Source organism: Haemorhous mexicanus, chromosome 1, assembly GCF_027477595.1.
Source record: "Haemorhous mexicanus isolate bHaeMex1 chromosome 1, bHaeMex1.pri, whole genome shotgun sequence".
Lineage (NCBI taxonomy): Eukaryota > Metazoa > Chordata > Aves > Passeriformes > Fringillidae > Haemorhous > Haemorhous mexicanus.
Window position 1 is genome coordinate 119607222 of NC_082341.1, and position 17187 is coordinate 119624408.

At 41.6% G+C, this 17187-nt stretch overlaps 1 protein-coding gene across 6 annotated transcripts in view; it reads left to right on the forward strand.

The window, feature by feature from the left end:
* Nucleotides 1-9656, forward strand: part of TGS1 (trimethylguanosine synthase 1) — a 68606-nt gene extending 58950 nt beyond the window's left edge. For all 6 annotated transcript variants that reach the window (XM_059860704.1, XM_059860689.1, XM_059860697.1 and 3 more), the window contains 3 exons: nt 746-962; nt 2053-2131; nt 9363-9656. In XM_059860704.1, coding sequence (XP_059716687.1) covers nt 746-962; nt 2053-2131; nt 9363-9479 — 413 coding nt within the window. In that variant the 3' untranslated portion in view covers nt 9480-9656. The remainder of the gene's footprint in view (nt 1-745; nt 963-2052; nt 2132-9362) is intronic.
* The last annotated feature ends 7531 nt before the right edge of the window (nt 9657-17187 follow it).

Consider the following 17187-nt stretch of genomic DNA (forward strand, 5'->3'; position numbering starts at 1 on the left):
TTTGTGTGGCATAATATCTGGTCTGTGAGATACTGTGGAGATCACATGTAAAACTGGACTGCTGTCAAAGCTACTGCTTTTCCTAGTTCTTAAAAGTATACTCAAAAAAAAAACAGGTTCCATATGAACAGTACTTAAAGCACTGAATGGAATCACATGCTGATTCTGCAGAACCAAGTGCACAAAAGTGATGACAACTTCATGTTAGTCTAATGCCAGCCAATGAAATTGTAGTGAAATATTGAGAGTACTTCTTGCATAAATATTTCCTGCAAGATACTCATACCAGTTCATCTAACTCTTCTGACTGATGTTTGAGTGAGACAAATGGTAGTTTCTGCGGCATTAAATTTGGCAGGCTATGATCCAATCTGTACATGTCACTTGGCTTTTTGTATTTCTTGGCTTAATTTTAATTTCTGTTATTGTGTACTAATCTTGTGTCATCCATCTCTCTTGGGCTGTGTTAGTTGGGGCTTTTTAAACTCAGTTTTCAGAACTATGGGGCCAGCCACAGATAAATGTTTTTCTTTAACAAAGAAGACGAAGTTTCTAATGGACACCATTGAAGTTGTCAGGCAAACCTGAGGCAAGAAGGACTTGCTCTCTTAGGCAGACAGTGCCATGTCCTTGAGCCTTGCGCGGGGCTGTCACAGCAGCGGTGTCTGACCGCAGTGCCGTGCCGCTGCTCGGGCGCCATTCTCACTTCCCATTAATCCCAATGTTGGCTGTCTCTTGCGGGCAGTGATCGCCATCGACATCGATCCCGAGAAGCTGCGGCTGGCGCGGCACAACGCGGAGGTGTACGGCGTGGCCGAGCACATCGACTTCCTGTGCGGCGACTTCATGGCGTTGGCGGCTGGCCTGCGCGCCGACGTGGTGTTCCTCAGCCCGCCCTGGGGGGGGCCTGACTACGCCACTGCCGAAATCTTCGACATCCAAACCATGATCTGCCCAGATGGATATCCTTCCCAGGCTGTGCCTTGTGGTGGGCTTCTCTCTTTGCTCCCATGGGGTTTGCATGCCCTCTCCTCCCAGGGGGTTGGCTGACTGTGGATGACATGGCTGGCAGCTGGAGTTCCAGGTGCAAACCATTTGTTTAGTCCTCTTCCCCACCTAAATTTTAATATTTTTATCTTTTATTATTACCATAAAAAACGGTGATGAGATTTTCCTGAGCGCAAAAAATCCATCAGTGAATTTAGTAGCTCTCAACTTAAAACATTAATTCAGCAGTTTTAACTCTTTTAAATTGTTTTATTAAAATACCCCATAGCAATCAAATAGCCAAGTGGTGTGTGTGTGTGTGTGTAAATATATATAGATAGATAATAACTAGTTCTGTGAACTATGACCTTGTCATTAATTCCACTTTTTAATTGATTCATAAAGGGGATATCTTATTTAAAATACCTTACTAAAACTGTTCTTAGTCATATCACCTGCCTATGACTTGGGAAATCACATAAGAGTGCCAGCAAAGCACCTGCCTATGACTTGGGAAATCACATAAGAGTGCAAGCAAAATGTTAACTCTTTGAATTAATATATAGAATTTCCTACTACCTTGTTAACAGTGATACTGAGCACTCATTCATCTGGGAAGGTATTAACATAATATTTTCGTCATGTGTGAAGTGTGGGGTTTCTTTTGTCATGGAATAATCTTAATTTGTTGCCTTTTTTGCTAAAATGTAGCCATATTTGTAAGAAAATCTTCATATGCATGTGTGAGAGATTTCACAAAGTGGATAAAAAAAAATTGTAAGCCAAATATGCTAGCTACAAACTACATTCACGTTTGTCAAATACTTCTCTGTAGTTCAGTCAAATTTTCATGAAAAGTGAGTGTTGGGGTTTTTTTTTTTCTTTTAGGGCACTAATGGTGAAATAGAGTTTCTGCATTTCAGAAGAAAATCCTACCCACACACTCAAAAGATTAACTGCAGTTTAATTGCATAATAGCTGAAATTAAAACATACTTTCAAAATGAATCAATATAAAGAAACTTTTCCTTCCCCATTCTTATTTTTTTCCTTTACTGGCTTCTACATTTGAAATTTTCAGGCTCTCCAAGAAGATCACGAACAATATTGTTTATTTTCTGCCTCGGAATGCTGATATTGACCAGGTGTGTTACTGGATGAGGTCTTGGTGAATGAATATAATGCTCAGCTGACTTAAAACATGGGTATTATAAACACATACATGAGACTTTTAAGTCTGTTCAGCTGAATGCAGGGTATTTGGTGTTTTTAAATTTGACCCTTGTGTTAAGTGATTTCTGTGTTTGCAGTACTTTTGGTATATTTAGAAATAGGAGTACAAGATTATTTCCATGGTTTTGACACTGTTTCTTCTTAAAGCAACAGAATGGGGTTTCTTGTAGAAGTTTCAAAGCCAATTGCCAGGCACATGCATCATTATAAAAATATCAAAAAATATATTTTAACCAGCTCTCACTATCTGATAAGTTGGTGAGTCTCAGACTTCATGGCTGTCAGTTTATGAAGGAGTTGCAGGAAATCACAGCCTGCAGTCACTGCTCTCAGGGGTGGTACTGTTGGTGTCCACACAAGTGTGTGGTTCCATGTAGGCTACTTGCATTGAAGTGGTGTGTGATAAACACAGAATTTGTGGCACTGATGTGGGGTTTTTTGTATTAGAGATTTTTCGTAGAAGTTTAGGTTTTTTTAAGCAGGTACATGACTTGCAGTTCCCCTGAGTGTCTGGTTTAGTTTCCTCTGTGTATTTTCTATGTTAATTATGTCTTGTAGCTTTTTGGAAAGAAGGAAGCAGTTCTCACCTGCAAGATGCCACAGGACTTCCCAGGACTTCTTCCTGCTTTTCCAAAAACTGCATCTGACTGAGAGTAGGCAGGGCATCAAGCCATATGGTGCCTTGTGGAATTGTTGCTGGCAAGCAGCTGCCTTAAGAAAAAGGCTGAAATTCACATGGCCTGAGTATTAGCAGGCTCTAAGACCATGCTGTGCACAGAACCATTGCTTTGGCAGGTGATGATTCAGTTCCTTTTTGCATTTCAGGCTGGTGAAATGTCAAAGTGGTTTATGAATCTTTGAACAGGGACCTTAATTTTAGGAAGAGTTTCTCTAATTACAATATCACATCTTAGCACTACAATTTGCCAAATATTTCATTCCCATGATGAAGAGTGACCTTAGAGAGTTTTCTGCTCTGCTCATGAGCACTTTTTACTGGCTTTCTAAATGGCCAAGGGCATCTACATTTCAATTTCACTTCTGTTTCCACAGAAGCATGCAGGAATACTTCCCACAGGCCTGTACCTTTTCCTTCAGAAGAGCTGGGCTCTTCTGGGTGATTGGGCCAGGTGTCCTGACATCTCTATATCTTGTACAGTTGGCTCTGAATGATGTTGATTACATCCATGGGTTTGGTTTAACACAGGTAGCTGCAGAGTAACAGCTGTTGCTGGAAAACATCACTCAGTTGTTAAAAGCTCATGGCTGAGGTGTTTGTTCAGGTCAGTGTTCCAGGCTATGGGCTACTCTCGGGAGGGGAAATCAGCTCCTTATGCCTTTCTTTAGAAATAGTGTCAGTATAAGAATAAAAATAACCCAAAAGGTTGATGATCTGAGAGGGGGAAAGAGAATCTTCATCAAGCCCACTGTTTAAGGAAGCGTCTTCATCCTGTGTAGACAAAGGTGTGTGTCAAACGTGTTCCAAATGTGACCTTGGTGAATACTCTGGTCCACAGAAGACTGTTATAGGTTTGACTACCAAAATCTCCAGCTGTATTTAAAAATTAATTTTCTGGATTTACTGCCACTACACTTCCAGGGCTGTGAATTTCCAGCAAAATAAAAAATTCAAAAAATTAAAAGAAAAAATTGATTAAAAGCCCAGCAGTTAGAAGCAACCTTGCAATGAAATGACTGTTTAGCCATTAGTTAAGGTGGTTCAAATTTAGTGGAAAATATGTAATTTTTATGGAAGATAGTTATCAGGTCACTGTTAGATAGCAAACATAAAATAGGGATATAGGGATCCTGCTGATGGAGTTTGAAAGCAGAGTGGTAACTGACCTTGACCTAGCTGTGTCAGAGGCGTTCATTGCCTTATTGGTGGACAAGATACTCAGCCTTGTTCCACGTGACTTTATTGCAAAAACAGCACTTACTACTTCTGCTGGGACAGCCACGTCAGTGTAGAGTTGGTCTTGTTGAGAGAAATGGGATTCTTTGAATTCCCTTTAAAAAATCAGTAGAGTTTAGGTCTCAGAGACATGAACTTTTGTACTTCTGCCTCAAGAGGGAGCAGCGAACCAGTGCAAGATGGTCGGCACATTAGCAAGAAATATAAAAACATTTCTCTGAACTGTGTCAAGTCTCCTTGTTTACAAACATGTTAGAAAATTCATAATGTATGCAGGTCTGGTTTTAGGCTGAATTAATCTTTAACAATATTCTTTCTAGCTAGGAACAATCAGGAATAATAATGTGTGTACACATACATCGAAAAATATGTATATTTATTAGTGCCTGTTATGTAGTTCATAAATGTAATTTATGAAGTGTTTATGAAGCTGTGCTCTGCCTCATTGGGCAGAGTGAGAAGTGTGTACTCACCTCTGGGAGCTGAAGTCATCCCAGGTAGTCTAATCTCTTTCACAGACTTTTCTGTACCAGATAATGCTTCTGCATGTTAATATTTGCAGCAAAGAAGGAGGAACCTGCAATTTGTTGCTGTAGAACCTTCTTGCTAATGGTGGAATCTGTTCTTTTCATCCCATTGTAGAAGTTGTATTCGGTTACTGTTGGTCTCTCGCTGGTGGTCAGAATGTTGTCAGGATGCATGATGGCTCCCCCCAGTAAACTGGTGAGCCTGAAATGTTGGTGACCTGGTCTGTTGTGAGACAGATAACCACATCAGCATCTTTAGCAGCCTAGCCAGGTTTGGGAGATGGAGTAATGGAAGAGATGGAATTGGAAGTTTATTGCTTATCCTGCTTGTGCTTGGTTAGCGGCTTGGATACTGGACTGTGCCTTAGTGATTGTTTCAGCTGTCACCATTCTTTGAAGACAGGCATACTGCTGTTTGTGGTAGCTATGTCTCATTTTGTCCAATTGTGCTGTTGTTGGAGCTTTTGCTGTCCTAGATGTTGGTGTCTCAGACCTGGCTTGTATTTTGAATATCGGAATACAGAATACTGTCAGAATACATGAATGCATGAATGGCTTTTTGTTTCTTGTCCAGTGTAGAGTGGTTCTATGAACCTAGAATTAAGCAAAGTGTTCTGGACCTTGATGGTCCTACAAAACATGCGCATTATGCTGGTAATTTTATTTTTTTCATGTCTTTGTTCCCACCTCATCTCCATCAATCACTTTAAGAAAATCTGGAGTTAGACACTGAGGCCTTGTTCTGTCTGCAATATACTGCCTGGATGGAAAAAATGTATTTCTGTGTTGCTGTGTTTCTGTTTGTGAAGGTGCAGTTGTTAAAAATGACTGCTTAATGAAGGGAGTGTGAAGATGGGTAAAACCCTTTTATTTATTTGAATTCTCTCTTTTAGCTGTGATATTTTAAAATGGAGACTATCCAAATAGGACTTGCCAAGCAGAGTCATCTTTATTTAGGAGTAAATAGAACAGTGAGCAAAGCAGGGAGTGAGAGGCCAGGAAATGAGCCAGAGGTTGATTTGATAGTATTTTTAAGATGCTTAGGTATTAGGGGAGTTGGCAGGTAAAAGACCGTGGGCTGATATGTTTTGGAGGCTGATAATTTCTAAGTGAATGTAATTTCATACACTTCAGCTGTGACTATTGTTTTAATAACAACAGCTTTAAAGCAGCCGAGTTGAAACTCATTTGTGTTCTCTGTCCTTGATAAAAGCCAGAATTTACCCACAGCATACACCAAGCCAGAGTGACACTTCTGAACTTCAGTCCTCCTAAAGCTCATAGTGCTTGCATACTGAATTGTAATTTGCCTACACTAAGTAAGAAAAAAATAAATGTCTGACCTATTGAAGGGTGGCAGCACCACTGTGATGGTGTCACAATTCACATGCATACCTGTACGTTTTCAAAAATGCTGCCTGAGAGCATTTTATTTTATTATGTTCAGTGTAAAGAATACCATTTTCTTCTTTTTCAAGTTGGTTGGGCTTGTGTTCCCGTTAGCTTTTAGGTTGGATACAGGGGGAGGGGATTCTTCATTTTAGTAGTATTCTATAAAATTAATTGATTCACAGAGTCCTTTTGTGACTCCATATTAAGTCAGAAAGCTTGTACTTGTCATACCTCAGAAAAGTTTCTAGGAGGGGAGAAAAAAATATGATAAATTTTTAGTCCACAGTTATATTAGTTGGTGACTGGAACAGATGGGAAGTTACTTTACTAAAAGAGTTTCAGTATGATTTAAAAAATGTAAAAAAACCCCAAGACCAGTAGGAAAACCTTCAAGATCAAAAGTACACTTGAAGAATGTAAGGGAAGTTTGCACCTCAAGCAACTTGTGCTCCTGAAATAATCTTCTGTGTTTGTTTCCCCTTTCATATTTTCGTCTTTTCTGATGTCTCCTTTTCAAACCTGTTGGCTGCTTTTTTGATGTGTTTTGGCTGTGGCTGTAGCTGTGGACTCTCTTTAGCAGTAGTCACTGAACTGAAAGATGAAGGTGGGAGGGATGCATGCAGGGAGGTGTTAAATGGAGCTGCAACCTTTACCTCTGCCTAGGGACAGCGGCACAGCAAAGGAAGCAATATCTGTCCACCCAGGTAATGTGGGTTTGGACTAAAGAATAAACCAGGGTAAGGAGAGTTACCAGCAGGGAATCATTGTTTGTACACAAGAAAGTGAAAAATAAAGGCATTTTGGACTAGTCAAGTTTTTAAAAAGTCTTTCCGTATTCACCATGGTAGTGCACTGTAAAAACAGGAGATGTTTGTCGATATCTCTAAAAATAGCTGAGCACCTTTGTTTTTCTCAAAGCATCGTTCCTCAATCTGCTGTTATTTTTAGAGGGTGTCCCCCTGCCAGACCCTTCTGAAGCTTGGTGTGTGGCAGCCTTCCCTCACTACACTTGTCAGGGTTGACTGAGCCCTGCTGAGGAAAACTTGGCAACTCCTACGTAATTAAATTTGCAACCTCCAGCAATTTACAACTGAGCATTGTCACAGAGGATTTGCATTTCTCTCCTCTGTGTATCGGGTGGGTTAAAGAGCCTGCAGTACCAGATCTGTCACAGCAGAGCTTATTCCCATTTGCTTATTTAAATTTTTTTTCGCCTTTGGGTTTATCAAATACTTTTAGTCGTTGTTTGAAATTAATCATAGTTATCCTGGGTTTAACACTTAGACACAACGTATGTAAATTTTCAGCTGTCCCTTGGTGGACACCACCTGTCAGTGTAGGGGCATCTTGTTCTACTTGGCCTTCTAAGAGAAATGTTTAGTAAATACTAATGTTTAATATCAATGCATTAGTCATACTTAGATATGCTGGGGACACAAACCATGCCCAGAAAGCAGGAGTGCATAACCCCCAGACACTAATTTCAGTATTCTTATACTGACTAATCCAATTAATATTTTAGCATACTTAAGTGACATCAGCTATGAAGTGCAAAGCCTCCTAATGCTTTTTGGAAGGGACATTCCAGCTTCTGTTTTTAAAAAATTAAAAGTTAATATCTTCCTAGAAAAACTATGGATCAACCCACAATGCTTTGTGGATTTCAAGTAAGAGCAGATAAGTTGTAAAATTAACATTCCTGATGACTTGCCAGTTTTAGATTCTTGTGCTATTTATAAGTCAGCCAGCCTCTGGTTTTTTACTTAAGTGGCAGGTTCCCCTCTGACAAGAATGCAGAGTGTTTTTTCCTATCACCAGAAGTTGAAGGATGAAGAAACTGCTCACTCTTTTTATCTAAAAATACAAAAACAAGGGAGAAAATCAAAACAGAATGTCTAAAAAAACAAAAAAAAAAAAGAAGGGAGAAAATCAAAACAGAAAAGTAAATGCTTGATTTAGATAAGTGTGGCAGTTTTTTGAACAAGGCAATAAAGTTCAAAGTGTAATTTAAATTAATCTGTTATTTTCTCTTGATAGTAGGCTGGTTTTTTACTCACGATAAAATAGAGGAAGTTCAGCATGTTTATATTTAAACCTGCACTACAGAGTTAAGTCTCAAGGGGCTTTAGAAGTGTTAGTAACACAGCTTGAACTCAAAGTTTCAGCTGCTAACATCATCTTGGCTTAAAGATCAGTTAAAATCTACTGCAGGCTTGTAGACCCTGTAACTTTGCCTGGGAAGTTTCCCTGCATGGGGAGCTATAGAAATAATTTTCCCGCAGCAGCCTGGGAGAATGGCAGCACAGAGCAGAACTGGCTGTGGAGCATGGACCCCCCTGCCACAGGACAGGTCCCCAGGGTCCAAAGTGGAGGGGAAAAAAGCAGACAATGTTCAGTTTTGGTGTTTGTCCTTCTGACTGTGCAATCTCTCCTGATGAGGAGTTGATGGCAAATAAGCTGGTATCCCTTTGAGGCATCCTGAATAGGAACAGGAGAAGGGAGAGTACTGCATGCTCCAGTCCAAAATGCAAAGTCCTCTGTGAAATGGTGTCTGTCTGTAAATATTAAGCATTAAAGGTGTGCACTGGGCTCAGTCCAAGATAGCCTGAATGGTGAAATTCTCACTCCAGTGATCATAACACAAAGCTGGGACCGGTGCTGCCTGACAGGCTCTCCCAGCCTGCAGAGGCACTGCTGCCCCAGCCTTGCCCTCAGCACTGCCTGCGACTCCAATGCATGCAACAGCTTTTTCTTTAGCTGCAGTAGCAACAATTAACTGTGACCTTTTCTCGTGAGTTTCTCTGCATGTTTGGGGCTTGGTTTTGTTTGGGTTGTTCCTTTCCACCCTGCCACTCTTCAGTGCAACCTTTATGCTTCCTATTTCTAATGACTAAAATTGGTTTTACTCATCCCCCAAAATTTGGGATGTGACATTTTTCAAGCACAGCTTATAGGTTGCTTTTTGCTACACTGGCATTTCTCAAATGCCAAGTACCATGCAAACTTGACTCCAGCATCTCTTGCCTCAGCACAGCATGTCAACTTCTGAGTGTTTCTCTTTGGCTCTGAAATCCTCTTGTTTTTGTGATTTGGGTAAGGAGGGTTTTTCAGTCACAAGCCACAAACGGCTTCTGTGAGTAAAAGGAGACCTAAAAAGAGGATCAGAGGCATTAGCTGCCAAGGAACACTTTCCACCAATATTAACAGAGCAGAGATTTTTTTTTCTGATTGTTTGTGCATTAGAAGGTTTGGGGGTTTGCCTCTTTTCCTGTACATTGATTGGTGTATTTTTTGTTCTTTGTTTTTCAGGTGGCTTCCTTAGCAGGGCCAGGAGGAAAAGTTGAAATAGAACAAAATTTTCTCAATTTCAAACTGAAGACAATAACAGCTTATTTTGGTGATCTAATAAGGCATGACATCTCCTGAACTCCATGTGGATTCTTCCAAACCCATCCTCCCTAACTGCTGCCTTGCTTAAGCTTTTGTACAGCTGGCTGGTCAAAAATGACTTAAAGCCATTTTCCGCTTTAATTTCAGTTTACAGAAATTGGTTCTGTTGTACTGACAATAAATGTTTTATAATAATTTTGACAAAACTGTAAATGTAGAAAAGCTGTGAATGTATGAAGAAAGCTCTTTATAAAATGCAGTCTTTCAAGGATTATGGGTTGGGCTCATGGTCTTTCGAGCCCAACCCATGGAAGTGGGGTTCAGGATTTCTTTGTAACTCTCACATGTTCTACTTCTGTGCTTGCTCTGGTTTTGAGCACCCAGAGGGTCAAGAAAAATAGCTTGAAAGCCACAGGAGCTGCTGTCTGTGTTTGAGAAGCAAAAGCATTTGAACATCAGGTGAAACTAGAGGGTCAGGTGCACCACAAGAGGTTAACCCCAGTCCACCTCTCTCGCTCCCTGCTCTCTGAGAAAACTTTTCAGGTTTTCTTTGTAGGATGAAGGTTCACACATTAATTCTAGTGAGTGCTCTGACTTGTGGCAGGTGAAACAGGGAGCTGGGTGTGTTTGTGTCTGGAGGTGGGACTGTACCCTCTAGGTATAGTCATTTTATTTTATTTTTTATCTCCCTGCCATTCCTCTTCATTGCAAAGATATTTTGAAGAAACCCTCTGCCTGGAGGTTTGTATCAGTAAGCAGAGAAGTTTCTGTCCCCCTTCTTTTCTAGGCCTTTGGAATCCTCACACAGGCTTCAGGGCAGAAATAAGCCAGCTTTTCCTGGTGAGGGCTCTCTGCTCCCACTTAAAGTTTGGAGGGGAAGAGTGGCCTTTGTGCAGTTCTCCAAGTAGAAGAGAAGGCAGGTGAGAAATGCCTAGGGCATGGCTATGGTGCTCTCACTGAAATATTCTTACATTAAGTCCCCAAGCTCAATTTTGAGTGGTTTTTGAGGTAAGAGTGTAGGAATAATAATTTCTAAGGTAAATTAATGCTGCTTCTCCTCTGCTTTGAATGCAGCAGCATGCTGAAGGCAGCAGAAACTAAGCACTAAACCACACATTAGTGCTATCCAGAAAAACTAGAATAACTGTAGAGTAACCAAATAAGAGGATCTATTTTCCCCATGAAGGAGTGAAATCCAACTCTTCAAAACAGTTGGAGAGACCAAAGTGTTCGTGTGTTCATGGATTGTTATGACTCAGTGTGAGTTTGCAGTGCAGTAAAGTAGCCCTTGGGAAATAGCTGTTTTCTAGCTTTGCTGTCTTTCCAGATCCAGACAAGTGCTAAACTTTTACTGTTACATTCATGCTTCATGGAAGGTATTTTATGAAGATAGTTTGGCTAATGTGGATCACTGCACTGCCACAGTGCTACAGTAAGGAAGAAGTCTTGTGCTGGCTCTGCATCAGTGTTTAAAGGGAATTATTAAGGAAATAATATTTCTTAGAAGTTTCCTATTAGGTCGTAGGAGAATTTGGCAAGAGTGCTAATACTACAGGAGCTCTAAACCTACTGGGGCAGTGGCATGTGAATGCAATAATGCTGTTAGACTTCCACTACAAGCTACCAGCAAAAATCCAAATCCATGAGGCTGAATGAAGAATAGATTCATTTATATTGTGAATGTCACAATATAAATGTGTACAGTACTCTGTACACTAAAATTTTACTATATTTGGCTTATTGCTGCTTGTAGAATACCCTTGTTTTGTTACTTGGTCCTCTTTTTCTCCTTAAGGAGATGCTTGAGAAGCATTTTTAGATCTTGCTGATGCTACTCCTGTAAAAGGAAGCTCTGACAGTGAAATGCCTGTGAATTTACTTTTACCTTCTGGAAAGTAGTTAGATTTTGTTCAGTGCCCGATATACAAAGTGTGGAAGCTAAAATATAAAAAGTACAACACTTACCCATTTGAATTTTTACTTCCAGTGTAATGAACCTAATGGTGAAAAGGAATAATTTCTCAAAGGTCGCTACAGAGCTTTGCAAGCACATGGAGTATCAAAAGCAGAAGAATATCTTTGTTCATAGCTGTTCCTTTCTCTAACCAAGAAGGACAAAAGGGGATTTTTTGGTTTGGGGGTTTTTTTTAGTTACAATTTGAAGTCAGAATGCACTCTTCTGGGCTGTGATAAATGTTTGCCCTCACTTCCCACTTGCACAGAACTGGTGAAGTTCCCCAGGGCTTTGAATCTACCAGTCTGTAAAGTCTAAAATACATCTGTGAGTACTTTTACTTTTTTGGTAATAATATCAACCAACAAACCTTTCATGGAGGAGAGCTTCAGTCATGATTTGCTATAAAATGTTACTTTGCTTTATACTGGAGAAAAAAGTTAACATGTCCTGAGACACTTAAATTTCTGGACAGCTTGTGGCCACTGTTTTAATACCCTTTCTGAATTTAGGTAGTATTTTGTAAATGATACATTGGGCAGCAAAGAAGTTACATTGCTACTGTAAATACTCATAGAAGTTTGATCTTTTTTACCCATTCTAAGACACAAAATAAGCTACAGGAAAAATGCAGATTTTTTTTTTTTTTCCCTAAGGACTAAATGCAGTAAATGCATACTGAGTTCCACTTTCCAGTACACTCTTGAGCCCCTAATCTCTTTAGGTTTATCTTAATTAAATCCAGCATTAAATTAAGCCCATTCATTTATTTTTCTAGTGCATGGCATGGAGAGAAGTGATGGAAGATGAAGTTAGGTGCCTTGCACGGCTGAAGCCTAATTGCAGATTCAGGGAGAGCAGAGCAGAGCATCAGCAGGGCTGAGCAGCTATCTCTTCATGGTAGGACATCACTGTGCCCTTCTCTGAATGAGGCCCCATCAGAGTTAAGAGAAAAAATTAACTGTTCCATGAAGTTTTCTTGTACAGGTTTTAGAAAACCTTCCCCAAGTGTACTGTTTCTGAAATAACATCTGGGTCTATATGTGCAACTGAGAGGTTATATAAGCAAATTAATGTTACACCACAGTGACCATAGTAACATTTAGCAGAGGGAAACCCCGTAAACAGCAGAAGGAAAAAATTACTTGCAAGAACTCATTGAATAAATCAGTAGAAAATTGGGTTATTTTCACTTGGTTTGCTCTCTCAGCTTTCATATGCCTCATAGTCACTGTTTGCGTTAATTGTCCTCCCATCGTACACAAACCTTCCCATCTCCAAATACCAAGAAAGAGGGGCAATCCTGTCATGATTTACTGTTGCTGGTGTAGCCTTTCCAACACGGGCATCTTAGTATTCCTGCCACTTGAATCTTTGGGAGGTCCAGAATACCTATAAAAAGTTGATTTTCGGTGGTGAAGAAGTTTCAGATTTCTTTATGAAGACAGTAGAGATATTTTTGTAAGTGTGTGTTGCAGTGGCAGAGGAGTAAATGCTGTAAAACCAGGCTTGAAATCAATTCAGACCCTGTCCTGTTTCAGCTGTCAGATGATGAAGTTGTTGAGTGGCTCAGCCTGGTCCCTCTGGATGGAGTATTAGGAACATGCACACTCCAGCAAAGTACCTGTAAGAGCAACGCTGTGTTGATTCAGTTAAATGAAATCCCCCAAACACCAAAATTAATTCATACGAAAAAGAACCCCACCCAAAACCATAAAAAACACCAAAATAACCTTATTACTTGGGAGGCTGCAGGGGGCTGCAGAAGCCATCAGCAGCTGAAAGGAAGCAGTAGGGCTGGCTAAAGCCAGCTGAAGTGACTGAACCTAGTGGGCTGGACATTCACCCAGGCTCTGAAGATCTGAGCTGCACGCTCACAGGGAGGAGGCAGGAGTGAAGGCTGTCTGCAAACAGGGCTTGTCCCCCAAAGGGATTTATTTCTGCCTCTACTCAGCACGGTCCTGCGGTGTCTCCTAGCAATGCCTAAGGTTTTGGTGATGCCTGTTGATGCTGAGAGCAGGGCTACTGCCCAGGGCAGAGGTTGGAAGCAGCAGCCTGGGGAGCCCTGGCAGCCCTGGGCTCTGCTCAAGGGTTTCCTCACCCAGGGGAATTCCCAGCTGAGCTGTGCACACAACTCTGCAAAACACTCCCTGCAACACCCCTGCAGCCTAAGGGGTCAGCCCTGGGTTTCTCCATATAGAGACCCAAGGATGGGTGTCTTTTTAGCATGTGTTGCAACAGAGTGTCAGGGAGTGTGCTTTTGCTGCCAGCACCTTGTGGACCCTTCTTCAAGTCTCATGCAAATGTATTTTCTAATTTCTTGCTTCCCACATGTCTCTGAGGTCTTGGCCTAACACCTTGCAAAGTTCCAAAACCAGAGCAAGTTTCAAGGTGCTTCCCCAGCAGCTTTACTAAAAACCCGAAACATTGCTCTGGGTTTCTGGGTTCTCAGACTGCCAAGGAAAAAATTATGCTGTTGGAGGCAGTCTGGGTTTGATGACAGCACAATTCTTCCTGTCTCTCCGTGTGCCTTTGCTCATTCTCTTCCTTTTTTTCAAGAACGTGCTTCAGCCTTCTTGTGAAACCCCTGTGGTTTATTAGAAGAGCGCAGTGGCAGCAGCAGAGCTTTAGCCCTGTGTAAATATGAGTACAGGGGCTCACAGAGCACCTTCAGCATTTTGGAACTAATGAAACGCCTTTCCCCAGGATTTTATCCTAAAATCCGGCCAAAGAATGGCCATCAGAGAGGATATGCCTCTGCATTGTCATCACAGGTTGCTGCAGGTTGAACAAACACTTTTATCCCATCAGCGCACTACTACCTAGACCTCTGGGGGTCTTCACATCGTTGCCGTGTCAGATACAGTTATGGTAACAGTGGCAAGAGCTTTGGTGAAAGGCAGTATTGTGATCTGACAGCAAAACCTGTCCTAAGGTATTCATTAAATTGTACCAGGCACCAGGACAGCCTATGATTATGTCAAACAGGGGAGCAAATTGTACGCTCTGCTTTCCCAGTGTGCACGAACTCAGTCTGAAAGTGTGCTTGGGAAGGTTAAACACAGGCAGCTTTGTTCAGGAGAGCTCCAAACTGGCAGAGCCCACTGCCCAGAGGGTCACCTGGGGGGGACTGCCTGTGCAAAATGTCTGTGCTGCTGTGGGAATGCTTTCCATGGGTGCAGGTTGCAGCCGAGCTTGTCCAAGTGGTTCCCTCAGATGTCAGAACGTTTGGATGTTCCCAGCAGATGCAGTGCTATCTGTAGCTCAGGCTCTCATCTGTACTTCTGGAAAGTGGTCCCCAAAACAGAAGCTGGAGTTCCCCAGGAAGCAGCTGCATGGGGAACTCTGGGCTCCTCCTGCAGGAGAAACCACGCTCCAGGAAGTGTTTGGTGTGGGGTTTTGGCACGGAAAGGGCCAGTTCTCACAACAATAATGAGCCTTGTGGGACTTCTAGACCTTACACAGAAATTACTCACCAGGGTATTCCTTAACCCTGCCAGGAAGAGGTGCTGGTAGAGTCAGGTTTGAGAGCAGCCCTTGGGGACATGTAATGTAGAGTGGGACACCAACATGCAGGGGCTCCTGATGGCTCAAAGAGTGAGCTAAGTGCTGGGAGCAGGACAGAGCAAAGGGCCCACAGGGCCATGTTCAGGCTGCAGAGCTGAATGCTGCAGTGCCTGGGTTGTGGCTACAAGACACACTGCTTTTGAGCTTTACTGGCAGTCTTTTGATTTTATTTTTTTTTCTGCATCTTGTAAAGAGCATTGTTTGAAAAAAAAAAAAAAAACAACCAAAACCCTACCTTCATCTAAAAATAAATCTGTAGTCCTTGCAGTTAAAAAAAAAAAAAAGAAAAAAAACCAACCCCCCCCAAAAATCCCAGTAAAACAGCTGACATAAAAACAAGACCTGCATGCATTACGATAGTTCAGAAATCAGATAAGAATGACCAAAATGTAACTAATTTTAAATTGCTTTGTAGGCAGGTTCACCTCACGTTTTGGCCTGAGGCATAGAGATAGCAGCTGATATGACTTTTCAGCATTTTGGATTGACCACACTGCTTGCCCCTGCTGCTACTCCAATTTATCGGCTTTGTTTAAAGATCAAAGCATTCAGTATAAACAATTTGAAGTTGGAAACCATCTGACTTCTTGCATGTTTATCTCCTCTGTTAATGAGAAGAATTACCTAATCCAAAATTATTATAATTTTTTCTAAAAATTCGAAGTGGAGAAATCATTTTGTTGGTTTGCAAGTAGAAAAGCAGTTAAAAATGGATGCGGAGGCTGCAATATCAAGGTCTGCCAAGAAAAATCCAATTTGGATGAATTGGCAAAATCAATTGTGCAGATAGGAAGGAAAGAAAAGACAGAAAGGAAGGAAAGGAAGAAAGGAAGAAGGAGAAAGAAAGGAAGAAAAGAAAGAAAGAAAGAAAGAAAGAAAGAAAGAAAGAAAGAAAGAAAGAAAGAAAGAAAGAAAGAAAGAAAGAAAGAAAGAATGAAAGAAAGAAAGAAAGAAAGAGAGGAAGGAAAGAAAGAAAGAAAGAAAGAGAAAGAAAGAAAAGAAAGAAAGAAAGAAAGAAAGAAAGAGAGAAAGGAGCTCTGCCAGCACAGAAGATGCAAAAGCCCCTAGAAGCTTCATGATCTCAAGTCAGCCCAGAAAAGGAATCAGCAAAGAGCAGCTGTTTGACAGCTATGAGCCATGAGTGAAGTGAACATGAGCCTCTGGCCAGCTCAGAGCATGTTGAGTGCAGGGATTAGGGACCTGGGAAAACTTCCAGGAGAAGAAATTCCAAGGAGCAGTGGGTCCCATCTTGGCAGTCACCTGTTTGGGTGAGAAATAAAAGGAGCCAGAATTTGCAAATCACAGTTTATCTGGTCCTGCAAAAAGTTTCATGAGTTTTAAGAGAGAAAGAAGCAGCAGATTGTTGTGCCCAGGCTACCACAGATGCTTGAGGGATTGCCTGGGAGCAGACCTGGGTTACTGCAAAGTTTTTGCTTGTGCTGAAAATGCTGCTGCCCTGCACTGCTGCAGGACCATCGTCAGCAAAGAGGAATGGCAAAAATCCATGGCAATTTGCAGTTACTTAGATCAAGCAGAATTAAGGAAAGATCAAATTCCTGCTGGAGTCCAGGTTTTGTTAAGCAAACACTGCCCTTCCTTCCATCTCTTCATCTGTAATAAGAGTTTTGTATTGCCTTTTGGGCTGTGAAGGGATCTTTATTTTTCATTTACTCAAGAAAAGGAATCAGATGACCTTGGTGACAGCTATCAGGTCATGTTTTCGAGACGACATGCTGAGTGGCAATGCTAGGATCTCCACCAGCACTATCAATTTCCACAGCTTATTGCTGAGGAGGTAAGCACACAGGCTGCTCTGTGCTGGCCACAGCAGGACTCTCAATCCCTGCAGCACACCAGGCAAACTGCATTTTAAAGAAAAATGCCACAGATGCTTCAACTGGTTGGCCTGGGAGCCAGCTGTCCCATACTGGGGGTAAAGTTAACTGGCCAATGCAACCAGAATAGGCAGCAGGGTGGTACCAGGTACCATCTTTACAGCATCTGAAACACTTCAAACTCCCCATGGGTCTCCAAAGAAAGCCAGGGGAAGGAGGCAGTGGAATGAGTAGCCAGCCCCCATCTAGGCAGGCTAGGCACTGTCTTTTTCTGGTTAGATCTTCATTAAAATCAGGTCAAAATGTGTCTGGGCCTTAGGTGATGGCACCTTCTGGGGTGTGAAAACTTTGTGTTCTGACCACAGGAGAAAATAACAATGCTGCAGTT